The sequence below is a fragment of the Mesocricetus auratus genome, unplaced genomic scaffold, assembly GCF_017639785.1.
Source record: "Mesocricetus auratus isolate SY011 unplaced genomic scaffold, BCM_Maur_2.0 Super-Scaffold_100007, whole genome shotgun sequence".
Taxonomy (NCBI): domain Eukaryota; kingdom Metazoa; phylum Chordata; class Mammalia; order Rodentia; family Cricetidae; genus Mesocricetus; species Mesocricetus auratus.
Window position 1 is genome coordinate 12,964,758 of NW_024429191.1, and position 13,393 is coordinate 12,978,150.

At 47.1% G+C, this 13,393-nt stretch overlaps 1 protein-coding gene across 6 annotated transcripts in view; it reads left to right on the forward strand.

The window, feature by feature from the left end:
• Positions 1-8,200: 8,200 nt before the first annotated feature.
• Fbxw11 (F-box and WD repeat domain containing 11) overlaps positions 8,201-13,393 on the forward strand; it is a 100,353-nt gene continuing 95,160 nt past the window's right edge. For 3 of the 6 annotated variants that reach the window (XM_013114794.3, XM_005071960.4, XM_013114793.3), the window contains exon 1: positions 8,204-8,634. Coding sequence is in view for 4 of the 6 variants with exons in the window: in XM_005071960.4 (XP_005072017.1) it covers positions 8,590-8,634 (45 nt within the window). In the remaining 2 variants the exon portion in view is untranslated. Of the gene's footprint in view, positions 8,635-13,393 lie in introns of all 6 variants that reach the window. The other 3 variants (XM_021228315.2, XM_013114795.3, XM_013114791.3) reach the window with 2 other exon arrangements.

The following is a 13,393-nucleotide window of genomic DNA, read 5'->3' on the forward strand; positions in this document are numbered from 1 at the left end:
TCTCTATATTGCTTTAGAGCCTGTCCTGGAACTCACTCTGTAGACCAGGCTGGCCTCGAACTCACAGAGATCTGCCTGCCTCTGCCTCCCGAGTGCTGGGATTAAAGGCGTGCACCACCAACGCCCAGTTTTTTCGAACACTTTTTCTTTGCTTTCTTGGTGGTGAGAATTAAGCCAAGAGGGGCTGGGGAGATGGCTCAGAGGTTAAGAGCATTGACTGTTCTTCCAGAGGTCCTGAGTTCAATTCCCAGCAACCACATGGTGGCTCACAACCCTCTACAATTCAATCTGGTGCCCTATTCTGGCATGTAGGTAGAATATTACATTACTATGCAATAAGTAAATAAATCTTAAAGAAAAGAGAGAATTAAGCCAACAATCTCATACCTCATTTACTTAGCTTTTAAGTAACTGTATATTGCATAGTAGAGACAATCATGTATGGCTTACCAATTCCTTCCTTATTCTCTTTTGTTTTTCAGCCTTTTGGTTTTTTTTTTTTTTGTTTTTTGTTTTTTGTTTTTTTTTGAGACAGGGTTTCTCTGTAGCTTTGGAGCCTGTCCTGGAACTTTGCTCTGTAGACCAGGCTAGCCTCAAACTCACAGAGATCCGCTTGCCTCTACCTCCCAAGTGCTGGGATTGAAGATGTGCACCACCACCACCCAGCCCTACCCTCTTTTGTAGTTAGACATGAAACCCAAGGTTTATATTTTCTGTTTTCTATTGTACTCAATGACTGAGTACGAACAGCCAGGCAGTGGTGGCACACGCTTTTAATCCCAGCATTCGGGAGGCAGAGGCAGGCGGATCTCTGTAAATTTGAGGCCAGCCAGGGCTACCCTGAGAAATGCTGTCTATGCACAGGCTACCTATCAGCTTGGATCCACGTGACTGAGTACTGGCCAATGAAGGATGAGCAAGACTGGTGGGCTTCTGAGATGTGGTAATTATTGGCTAGTGAGGCACCTCTGCACATGTCTCCTCCCTGTAAGACTAGAGATGTGTTTTCCAGATCGTGCACCACTCAGATAAAGGTTAGCTTACCTACAGGATGGCACGTGAAGAACAGGGTTTGTTTATAGTGAGGATACTTCAGCTACGAAAACTTTATATCATGTCAGCTTGCCTAGGCTGTTAAGCCATTTCTCTGCATTCTGTTCCTCTATGTTTCCGCATAGGATGGCACGCAAAAGAGATATGTGTACAGGATGTGGGGCATGGGAGGTTGCGTAGTTAGGGTTTCTATTAACTGCATAGAGACACCTTCGAAAGGAAAATATTTAATTGGGGCTGGCTTACAGTTTCAGAGGTTTAGTCCATTATTGTCATGACGAGAAGCATAGCAGTGTGAAAAGCAGACATGACGCTGGAGAAGGAGCTGAGAGTTCTACATCTTGATCTGCAGGCAGTAGAAGGAGTGTCAAACTGGGCATACCTCGAGCATATGAGACCTCAAAGCCCACCTCCACAGTGACACACTTTCTCTAACAAGGCCACACCTCCTCATAGCGCCACCCCTAAGGGCCAAGCATTCAAACACACGTGTCTATGTGTGGTGGGGGTATTCCTATTCAAACCACCACAGGAGGGAAGCAAGCGCTGGTCTCCTGTCGCCCATGCACCACAGTATCAGTGATCTGCTGAGGCTGCCCCTGCAACCCCACAGCCTTCCTGTTAGCCCCCTTCTGCTTTTTATCCCTGGGCCTGAATGTATGGCTGACTCTTTGACAAAGGCTCATCCTCTGAAAAGAACACATGTCCACAAAGGGAGACGCAATACACAATGCCACAGTGTGCCACTGCACATCCATCCCCCTTCCTGATGGCCCCACCCTGAGACCAGCACATATTGTGAAGCAACAGCTTTACTAAGAGCGCCGGTCAAGCCAGACAATGACACAATGCAGCTCCTTGTTGGAAAAGTCCCTTACCATACTCTGGTTGCTTCTGATTTTTTTTATTTCTTTCCTTTCTTTTTCTTTTTTTTCCACTTAAAATGCCATTGCGGCCAGGCAGTAGCAGCACACACCTTTAATTTCAGCACCTGGGAAGCAGAGGCAGCCAGATTTCTAAGTTTGAGGAGAGCCTGATCTACAGAGTGAGTTTCAGGACAGCTAGGGCTACATGGAGAAACCCTGTCTCAAACAAACAAACAAACAAACAAACAAAAAACCCAAACCAACTAACCAAACAGACAAAAAAAAGTTATCGGGGCAGAAGAGGTGTCTTAGCAGTTAAGAACCTGGGTTTAGTTCTCAGCACCTGTGTGGTGGCTTACAACCATAGGTAACTCCAGATCTAGGGCACCTGATGCCTCTCCTGGCCTCCTGGGGACCAGGCATAAATGGAGTGTGCATGCATACTTACAGATACTCATACACATGAAAATGCACATATGAATGTTGGAGGATAATTCGCAGGAGTCAGTTTTTTCTTTACCATGTGGGTCCTGGGGACTGAAATCAGCTTGTCAGTGGGTACACTGAGGCCATCTTAATGACCCACCCCCCCCCCTTTTTTTTAAAGGCAGAGTCTTATGTAGTTCTAGCTGACCTTCCTTGAAGTCACAGTGTAGCTGAGGATGTCGATGATGGCTCTGAATTGCTAGCCCTCTTGCTTCTGTCTCCCTGGTGCCGAGGTTATGGGAATGAACCACTTTACCCAGTTCTGACTAAGGCACAGGGTTAGTTTGCAATTATGGCACAGTAAATTCTACAACTGACCTTATGCTTTCATTGGAATGTGTCTTATTAAACACCATACGCTTAAAAGGAGTTTGAAAAATACAAATATTAATTTCAGTACATTTGCCAGTAAATTGACAGAAATAATGTTTTCACCTATGCATCTTTCTGGCACAGGAGAGATGGCTTTGTAGTTAAGAGTGGCTATTGCTCTTACAGGGGACCTGAGTTCTGTTCCCAGCACCTATGTCAGGCGAGCCTCTGGCCTCCACAGGCACCTGCATTCATGTGCACAGAGACACACACTCAAACACATAATTCATTAGTCAGTCAGATTAGGCAGTCTTTCTCACAGTTATCTTTCTTTTTTTCTGGATTCTATAGCTAGAGGGATAAAGATACACAATCTTATCATATGGGTAAAGTAAGAGTGTACTGTTGGCCGGCTTAGATGGTGCACGCCTTTAATACCAGCACTTGGGAGGCAGAGGCAGGTGGATCTCTGTGAGTTCAAAGCCAGCCTGGTCTACAGAGTAAGCTCTAGTACAGGCTCCAAAAGCAATACAGAGAAGCCCTGTCTCAATCCCCCTTCCCCCCAAAAAAAGATGTTACTTGGGGCCAGTGGTGTTGGTAGCACATGCCTTTAATCCCAGCACTCAGGAGGCAGAGGCAGGTTAATCTCTGTGAGTTTGAGACCATCCTGGTTTACAAAAGTTAAGTTTCAGGACAGCCAGGTCTGTTACACAGAGAAACCCTGTCTTGAAAAACAAAAACAACACCCCACCCCCAAAAAGGAGAAAGGAAAACATCTAATATTTTCCTCTCTCTCTCCCTCTCTCTCTCTCTCTCTCTCTCTCTCTCTCTGTGTGTGCACCTGTACACATGTGGATAGAACACAATAAATAAATATAAAAAGAGAGACATAAATTCTATCAGGAGTTTGTGTTACTCTGGATTCAAAGTGATCTCATGGAGTCCACTGTTTTAGATGAGGATTAAAGCTCCCTGCCGCCTCCCACCCCACCCTAGCTATTTGTAGTCATGTAACATCTACTTCAGAACAGCTTGAAGAAAACAAACATGATGTCACCAGTCTCTGAGGGTCAGGAACCCAGGAGTGGCAAGTTCTGTTCAAGTCTGTTGAAGGAATACAAGTTGGGGTTGAGAAGCTGGTACCCTACTGAGGTGCCAGTGGGCAGATCATCTCAGCTAGGAGTGGTGGTGCTGATACTGAGGAAGAGGTTGGGGGAGAAGGAGGGAGAGGGGAAGGGAGGGATGGGGAAGAGAGAATAAGCATGCATGAGACAGTGAGAGAGAGAGACAGAGAGAGAGAACATATGAGACAGACACAGAGACACACATGGGGTAGCGGAGCATGTGGGAGATGGTCTGTAGGCCATTTGCTGCTTGGGTCATCAAAGCAATAAGGAAAGAAGGTACACTGCAGGCAAGACCAGGACCCCCTCATTTCTGCTCTGAGTACTCTCTGCTGATGAAGTAAAGTACAGTCTCACATATTCCAGCCTCTCAAAGTATGGCTAGGAAGGGTGGCTTTGGAGCTGACTGCCAACAGGTACTCATGCAGGCTATTGCAGACATATGAACACATTTGACTATGGAATGTGACACTAGATCCCTTGGCTATTACCTTACACTGTGTGATATACGCACCTTCTGCTGTAGTAATATGACATCTACTGGGGCTCCAGTGTCACATAGAGGGTCATAGACCTGACCTGCATCAACATCTTCACTGTGAGCATGCCTTGTGAACCTTGGTTCAGAGCTGTCTGAAGCCCTGGGGAGAAACTGCCTTAACACTTTCTGCCTTTGTCTATGATCAGATCTGATCACCAAGTGGCATCAAGCCTGAAGCAACAAGAATACCTGTGCACCCAGGTTCTTGTCTAAGAGGCCAGAGCAAGGAGGTGAGCCTTGGCTCAGCTTACCTAAGACTTCTGTCATAAGTATGAATTTTTAATCCCTTTGAGCTTTTGGAATTCAAGCCAACAATGATAGTTTTCTTTTTTTCAGGAGGCATATGATTTAATTAACGGACTGAAACTTTGAGGCTTTCTGATGCCAGGGGTTACAAACTCAGGTATCTAGCATTCAAATGAGAAGCATGCAAATTGCTGTCACATGAATGTCCCACCCAAGCTCCAGGTGAAATGGAATTCCCAAGAGGTGTTTGTGTCATGAGGGCTTTTTTGTTTGTTTGTTTCTGTGGCTTTGGAGGCTGTCTTGGAACTCTGTAGCTTTGTAGACCAGGTTGGCTTCCAACTCACAGAGATCCACCTGTCTCTGCCTCCTGAGTGCTGGGATTAAAGTGAGTGCCACCGCCCAGCTGATTTCTGAGTCTTTACTGGTGAAATCATGCGGTTGGGTTCAGTTTACAAACAACTGTATACTGTTGTCATACATCTAAAAGCCAGATACTCTAATTTTTTCAAGAGAAATCAAAACACAGATTTTAAATGTAAAAGTGCTTAAGAATTTTTTTAAACTGTGTGTGTCGAGGTATATGCACCAGAGTGTAGGTGCTGCAGGGGCGATGGTGCCAGTTCTTCTAGAACTGGAGTTACAGGCAGTTGTGAGCCGCTGAGTGTGAGTGCTGGGAGCTGAACTTAGGTCTTCCGGAAGAGCAGAAAGCACTCTTAGCCATTAAGTCCACCTCTCTAGTCGCCCTGAAATGTGAAACTTTTTTTTTTTTTTTTTGGTTTTTAGAGACAGGGAGGGTTTCTCTGTGGCTTTGGAGGCTGTCCTGGAACTAGCTCTTGTACACCAAGCTGGCCTCGAACTCACAAAGATCTACCTGCCTCTGCCTCCCGAGTGCTGGGACTAAAGGGGTGTGCCACCACCACCTGGCTGTTTTTGTTTTTATTTTTTTGAGACAGTGTTTCTCTGTATTGTTTTGAAGTCTGTCCTGGAACTGGCTTGGTAGACCAGGCTGGTCTGGAACTCACAGAGATCTGCCTGCCTCTGCCTCCCGAATGCTGGTATTAGAGGCATGTGCCACCAGGCCTAGATCTAACATGCCAATTTTAAAAACAATGAAGATGGTGGTGTAGGCTAAACATACACATGGAAGGTTCATACTCATATGATCCCTATATGCTACACTGTAAGATAGGTGCTGGATCCTTCAATGTCTTTTTTTTTTTTTTTTTTTTTTTTTGGTTTTTTTGAGACAGGGTTTCTCTGTATTGTTTTGGAGGCTGTCGGTCCAGCCTGGCCTCAAACTCACAGAGATCCGCCTGCCTCTGCCTCCCGAGTGCTGGGATTAAAGGTGTGCGCCACCAGCGCCCGGCCCTTCAATGTCTTTGACTGGCTGCTACATAGAACTTCCCACACTCACAATGAACATATGACTTGATTTGGTCAATGGGGCAATCAGAGCTTGATAAGCATTTGTTGACTGGTCTTATCCTTTTTTGAGCCACCTTCCAGAGGCTTGAATGGTAAGAAGCCAGTGGAAAAGAGAGGCCCCAGAGGATGAGAAATCATTTTGAATGTGTTCCCAGATGATTACAGACCCATGTGTAATCTCAGCTTATATCCCATTGGTCCAAAAGAGCTTGGTTAACCTACACAATCATAAAAAATAATAAACCATTGTTATTCTAAGCTACCAAGCCTTGGCACAGTTTGTTATGTTGCAATAGGTAACTGAAACAGAGGTCATTTAACCTACCCTTCTGTCTGGTGAAATCCAGACAGCAAGGTAATGGTAGTAACTCTAATTCTGGGCTTTTTTCAGTTGCCTTTCTTTCAATCTCTTGGTGAAAGCCACCAGATAAAGAGTGGAAAATTTCAAGTTCTAACTGCAGGGACTATATACAGTGATTTGGATGTATACCGATTAACTGTAATACCTTGATCTTTGGAAATGGGAAGAGTTGAAAAGTCATCCACTGCACTGGGATAGAGAACTGAAAAACACTTGAGAAACAGGAAAGCAGTCTCTGCCATTGAGAAGTGGGCTGGGTACAATCATCCAGACTACCAACATCACACAAGGTCATTCTGTGACCTTCCCCCCCCCCCCAGACAGGGTTTCTCTGTGGCTTTGGAGGCTGTCCTGGAACTAGATTTTGTAGACCAGGGTGGTCTCGAACTCACAGAGATCTACCTCCCAAATGCTGGGATTAAAGGCGTGTGCTGTCACTGGGCTCTGGTGACCTTATCTTATGGATGAAGACAAAACCAAGGCCACCCACTCCATAATTTGTGAATCCAGATAAGACATGAGCATTATCCAAGCCACATACAGCTACCAAGATTAAACACTTGAATCTGGCTAATGTGAGGGGCTGTCACCAATTACTGAATTTGCTTCAATCCAACTTCCCCCAGATAAGACTGAAGTGTCCACTTCCTGACAGTACTAGCTCTAAAGTCTCTCTCTCTCTCTCTCTTTTTTTTTCTTTTTTGGTTTTTCGAGACAGGGTTTCTCTGTATTGTTTTGGAGGCTGTCCTGGAACTCGCTTTGTAGACCAGGCTGGCCTCGAACTCACAGAGATCCGCCTGCTTCTGCCTCCCGAGTGCTGGGATTAAAGGCGTGCGCCACCAACGCCCGGCTAGAGTCTCTTCAAATCCTCTTCTACATTATTTCAGGTCTTTTACTGAGTCTTCCACGATTCATCACGATGCATGGTCTCTTCTGCTTCAGTTGGAAATTAACCCACCCTGTTAAACTATCAGTGTGTTCCTGGGGAATTTTGGTTCGCGGGTACCGACAGACGTGGAGAAGGTCACACAGAGTTGGAGGCAGAGTTCCCTGGAAGTCTCCAGTTGTGTTTCGTCATAGCATCTCTAACTCTTAGTTAATGTCTGCTGTCTTTCTATTAGAATTAAGCTTCATGAGTACAGGGGTCTTTACTGTTACGTTCGAAGTTGATTCTCAGTGCTTAGGACAGTACTAGGTAGACACTGAATGCTTAAAAATAAATGTTTCAGAACAGCTTCCTTCTCATGACTTAGCTCTTCCTAGTCACGGCAGCAGATTTTTTTGTTTGTTTTTCGAGACAGGATTTCTCTGTGGCTTTGGAGGCTGTCCTGGTAATAACTCTTGTAGACCAGGCTGGTTTCGAACTCACAGAGATCCGCCTGCCTCTGCCTCCCGAGTGTTGGGATTAAAGGCGTGCGCCACCAACGCCCGGCAGTGCAGCAGATCTTAATACACCTGTTTCCCAACTCAGTCTCCAAACTCCTCCTCTTGAGATGTCCATCTTCCCTTGGCTGTGACCTCGGGCTCTCGGGCCCCCTCCCACCATTCCTAGTGCACCTGGGACTCACCAGTCTCCACTACCTGTCCCTACCAGATGCAACACATATATAGCGGCGACTCAACCACCTAGACGACGAGTAGGCACTGCAGACACCCACAGCGCATGTGCGGAAATCGGTCGCACCGCAAAGAACGCAGACAAGTGAGGAGTTGCCTCCGAGTTTCCGTCCGGGTCTGGGCAGCCCTGGGCTGCCAGGAAGTCAGGAACGACCAGCCGGAAGGAGACCTCCTGCGCGGGGATTTCTGGGACAAGTAGTTGCGGCACTCACGAGGCCCTGCCCTAAGGAAGCCCTTGAGTCTCCAGGTCTGCACGTGCCGCACTCCAGCCCTGCGGTCCTCGAAGAGCAACATCCAGTGGCGAGCCCCTGGCAGAGTGGAACCGGCGGCTTCTTGCTCCCACAAGGCCGTGCGAGCCGCGGTGGTTGCCGGGAGTTGTAGTCTCCGCTGCGCGTCTTGCGTCCGCGGAGTGGGAGGGCGGAGCTGCCGGCGGCCCGGGCGGGCTGGCAGCTATAGTGGGTGCGAGAGCCACCTCCACCGCCGCCGCTGCCGCCGCCTCCTCCGCCCGGGCCGTTCGCTGCTGAGCGGGGAGAGCGAGGCGGGGCCGCCGGGGCCGCCATGGAGCCCGACTCGGTGATTGAGGACAAGACCATCGAGCTCATGGTGAGTGCGGCCCACTGGCCCTCCGTTCTTCCGGCCGTCCGGCGGCCCGGGGGCCTGCCCACCTCGGCGTCCGTGCCAGGCCAGCCTTCGTTCCCCGCCGCCCGGGCCCGGCCAGTCCCCTGCTGTGGCTCGTTGCTAACGCCTCGCGCTCCCGGGCCGGCCCGGACTCCGCTCCCCGCGCCCCCTCCCCCCTTGCCGGGCTCCGACCAGTCTCGGGCGCCCCTGCCTCGCTCCTCCGGGAGCCTCCGCTCACTCTCGCCTTGCCATTGCACTCTCTTTTTAGAAGGGGATTTCTTTTCCCTTCCCATTCCTCCGGGCAGGCCCGCATCGGTTCCCGGCTGCGCTCTCAAGCCGAGGGTGATGGTGGTTGGAGGGAGTCCGAGACCAGTTGGGGCCGCTTCGGCCTCCGTAACCTAGGCGCAAGGGGGGGAGGGAAGTTTAGGGGGGCTCTCAAGACCTTCTCCCCAAGTTATAGCTGTGTGTATGCCAAGATAGGCCTCGTAGGGCTGGGATGTTGGGGGTTCCCTGGAGTCTGAGGCTTACAGGATAAGGGGCCTCTTTTCTGGGCCCCTGTGGTGTCAGGCTTCTTGGACAAAGGGTTTCCTACCCTGCCGTGAAGGATGTTTGTATAGCAAGGCACCAGGTACTCTGGATTCCATCCCCCAGGAAAGGGAAACCATAACTTAACCATGTGGGAAATGAGAGGGGTGGGTGAAGGGGTAGCCCTCATTACCGCCACCCGCTCTTGAAAAGGAAAGAAAAAAATAGAGGTGAATTCTTGACCCACGGAGAAGTAACGATCCCTTTTACTGTTAGAAACCATTGGTAGTCAGACTGTACTGATCTCCCCGGACACCCCTAACCTCTCTCTCTGACTTCAGAGTTGGTGCCAGAGGGGGTTTTGGAAACAGGACTATGAGTGAGTGTCTGGGAGAAGTGAAGACTTTGCTTATTGGTGGAAGAAATAAAGTATGGCTGGTATTACCTACCAATTTAAACGTGAGGGAAATCAAGCTGGGCTCAGGAGAGTTGGGAGGAAATCAGCTTTTGCAAATGGACATACAAAGGGCTTCTTCCTGTGAAACCGTTGTTAGTTTCTTTGTATCTCTTCTAATATAGTAACAACTAGTATCAGCCCCGTGGTAGCAAGGAAAGGTGAAAGATGTACTGAACGTTTTCCTCGTCGATTTTCTCCAGTGTGAACATGGTTATTGAGTCAGTGATTCCACTGGGTAGGGTTGGTGACATCAGAGCCACTTCCCCCATTTAATGCTATAAATAATAAATGGTGATTCTGAAAGTCTGTCGGATAGCCTCATGGTTTCTGTGGATGAGGTTATCCAGGGAGTTGAGGTATACATTTTAAAATGGAAGTATAGTAGCATAAAATAAATACAGAGGTAGTGTCATGTCTGCTGGCCTCTGCACAACGAGCAGAACTGGACTTGTTGAAAATTAGGAGGAAAAGAAACCTCTGGTAGATTTGGGGTGTATGTGTGTTTGAAGGGATTCTGTCATTTGTGAGATGTTGATTTTTAGGTACTGAGGAATGTTTCATTTTCAGCATCAGGAGTCTAGGCAACTTGTGAAGTGGGTTATTTTGACAAAATAGCTTTTAAACGTTGTTATTTATGTATTGTTGTGAATGATCGAATATACCACAGTGGGCATTTGGTGGTCCGAGGACAACTTTGCAGCCAGTTCTCTCCTGTCTTTATGTGGGTACAGGGAATTGAACTCATGTTGTCAGGCTTGTATGATCAAATAAATACCTTTGGCTGAGCCATCTTGCTGACCTCTGTTTTGGCAAAGTAATTTCAGACATGTTCCATCTTTTTTTTTTTCCTTTTGGGTTCAGTGAACTTTAATAATGGTGTTCAAGAGAGTAGGGCTCCCTAAACCCCTCCTTATTCTGGGGGTCTGGGATGGAAACTTAGGGAGATGATGAGTATGGGAGCTGTTGGACAGGGACTTCTCAGCAGCCAGGGCATTTCTTGCTCGAGTCCTTGCTGGGGGTGGATGGTCCAGGGTGGGCTCTTTACTCCTTGGAGGCCTTGGAGGCCATGAGGTCCACCACCCTTTTGCTGTAGTGGAATTCATTGTCATACCAGCCCTAGCATCAAAGGTGAAAGAGTGGGAGTCACTGTTGAAGTCTCTGGAGACAACCTAGTCCACCGTGTAGCCCAGGATACTCTTATGTTCCATCTTGTTAAACAGTGTATCAACTTTCACTCTTATGTTCCATCTTGTTAAACAGTGTATCAACTTTCAGTGTGGCTAGTGCTTCATACTAAAACACATTCAATTCAAACAACCAAAATGTCTTCTTCAAAAGAGTTAGAAGAAATACAGTGTAATCCAAGGAAGACATGGCTTTTCGTATGTGACTAAAGAAAGCCTCTGCCCCACATTTCCTTCCTTGTTTTCTGTGCTTATCACCAAAAAGGTTTGTTTTGGGTGCTGGCTGGGGTAACCTCAGTGCTGGAGCACAAGCTTAGAACCCTGAATCCTGATTGGTGGTTTAGACCTTGTGTGGATTGAGATGTCAGCCTGAGGATGTAGAAAGTTAGATTCCCCCCCCCCCCAAGACAGGGTTTCTCTGTAGCTTTGGAGCCCATCCTAGAACTCAATATACGTAGACCAGGCTGGCCTTGAACTCACACACATCTGCCTTCCTCTGCCTCCCACAGTGCTGGGATTAAAGGTGTGGTTTTAAAGATTTTTTTTTTCCCCTTCAAAGGTGATATCTGTTAGCACCCCTAGGCAACCTTTTCCATGAACCGTAGGTGCTTATTTTAGTGCAATAGATAGTCAAGTGCTTAGTTACTGTTCAAGAAGTCTAGCATTAATGGGCAGGTCAGAATGCCTTTAAAACCTAGGTGCATCTGGCTTGTTGTATTAGCCACATTTCAAATACGGTTTCCAGAAACTGGCTGAAAATTCATTTAATAATGATGTCAGTGATTGAAGGAGGAGAACTGGTTAAATTGATGATGGTATTTTGAAAGCCTAGGGCATAAAATATTTCAAATTTTTGTGAATCTTCTGGACTTGGATATTTGTGATTATGGTGCCTGTGTGAGTTTGGTACTTGATGGTTGACAAGATAACTTGTGTGTTCTTCTAGATTGTACTGCCATATAAAGCATACAAAGAGGAAACTGGCTTTGTGTCATCTTCAGTTCTTTTTTTGTTTTTGCTTTTGTTTTGTGTTTTTCAAGACAGGGTTTCTCTATATTTTTTTTGGAGGCTAGCCTGGAACTCGCTTGGTGGACCAGGCTGGCCTCGAACTCACGGAGATCCACCTGCCCCTGCCTCCTGAGTGCTGTGATTAAAGGCATGCCACCAACGCCTGGCTCATCTTCAGTTCTTAACTGTCAACCTTCTACTTTGATTTTGGTGCATCTTTTCCTCTTACACTTGGTAAGACTCATGGCAGTACTCATGTTGGCAACCTCTTGAGTACTGGGGTTACAGGTGTGAGCCACTAGATACCTTTTTCTATTTCTTTTTACAGTGCTCAGAGCCACTGTGAGTTCGAGATCAGCCTGGTCTACCGAGCGGAGCGAGTTCCAGGACAGGCTCCAAAACAATACAGAGAAACCCTGCCTCGAAAAACAAAAACAAAACAAAACAAAACAAAAAAAAAACCAAAAAACAGCCGGGCGTTGGTGGCGCACGCCTTTAATCCCAGCACTCGGGAGGCAGAGGCAGGCGGATCTCTGTGAGTTCGAGACCAGCCTGGACTACTGAGCGAGTTCCAGGACAGCCTCCAAAGCCACAGAGAAACCCTGTCTCGAAAAACAAAAAAAAAAAAACAAAAAACAAAAAACAAAAACAAATACAGTGCTCAGAGCCAAGCTTGGCTCATTCTGGGCAACTGCTCTGCGATTAAACTACTTCCCTCCAGTCCATTTTTTTGTCTTATTTTATACATTTGGGAGAAATTAAAGCTAGTTATAGTGGAGACTACACCTATAGTTTACTCTAATACACACTATCCCTAGCAATGAGATGGTCGGAGGAGAAGGAAGTTTCAAAATTCAATTCCCCACTTTGTGGCTTTTATCCCTACTTGAGGCCTGGGTCTGCCAAAGGTGCTTGCAAGTCTCTGGCATTCTAACTTTAATAAAGACCTTAAGAGTGCTCTCGCCCTCCCTCCATTTTCTTCTTTTCTGCTCTTTCCTCTCTTACCTGCCTCACCCCTCTTTTTAACTCCCTTTACCAACGCCCTGCCCTCTTCTAGGGTCATTGCATTTAGCCCAGACTGGCCTGGAACTTTCTGGCTAAAACCGGCCCTGAATTCCCAGTACTTTTGTTTCTGCCCTCCACATGCTGGGATTGTGTCTGTGCCACTGTCCTCAGCAAAGGTGATAAATGAACTTTTTGTTTTTGCTTTTTTGAAGCAGGGTTTCTCTGTGTCACAGCCCTGACTGTCCTGGCTGTCCTGGAATCCACTCTGTAGACCAGGCTGGCCTTGAACTCACTGAGATTGGCCTGCCTCTGCCTCCCTAGTGCTGGGGTAGTCACCAACCCCTGGATATAAATGAACTCTTTGATAGAGACGGTGGATTCATAGTTGCTGATAGTGAATAATTTAATTGCCATGTGACTTTCATGGCTTTTACTGACCCAGTGCTGGGCCAGCTTTATGAACCTGTTTGTTAAACTTCTTTGTAACAATGCTTTATTATGGGTAAGTTAGAACAGCAGTGATCCATTTTGGAAATAGTCAGAGTTCACCAGGCTGTGTGTCTGG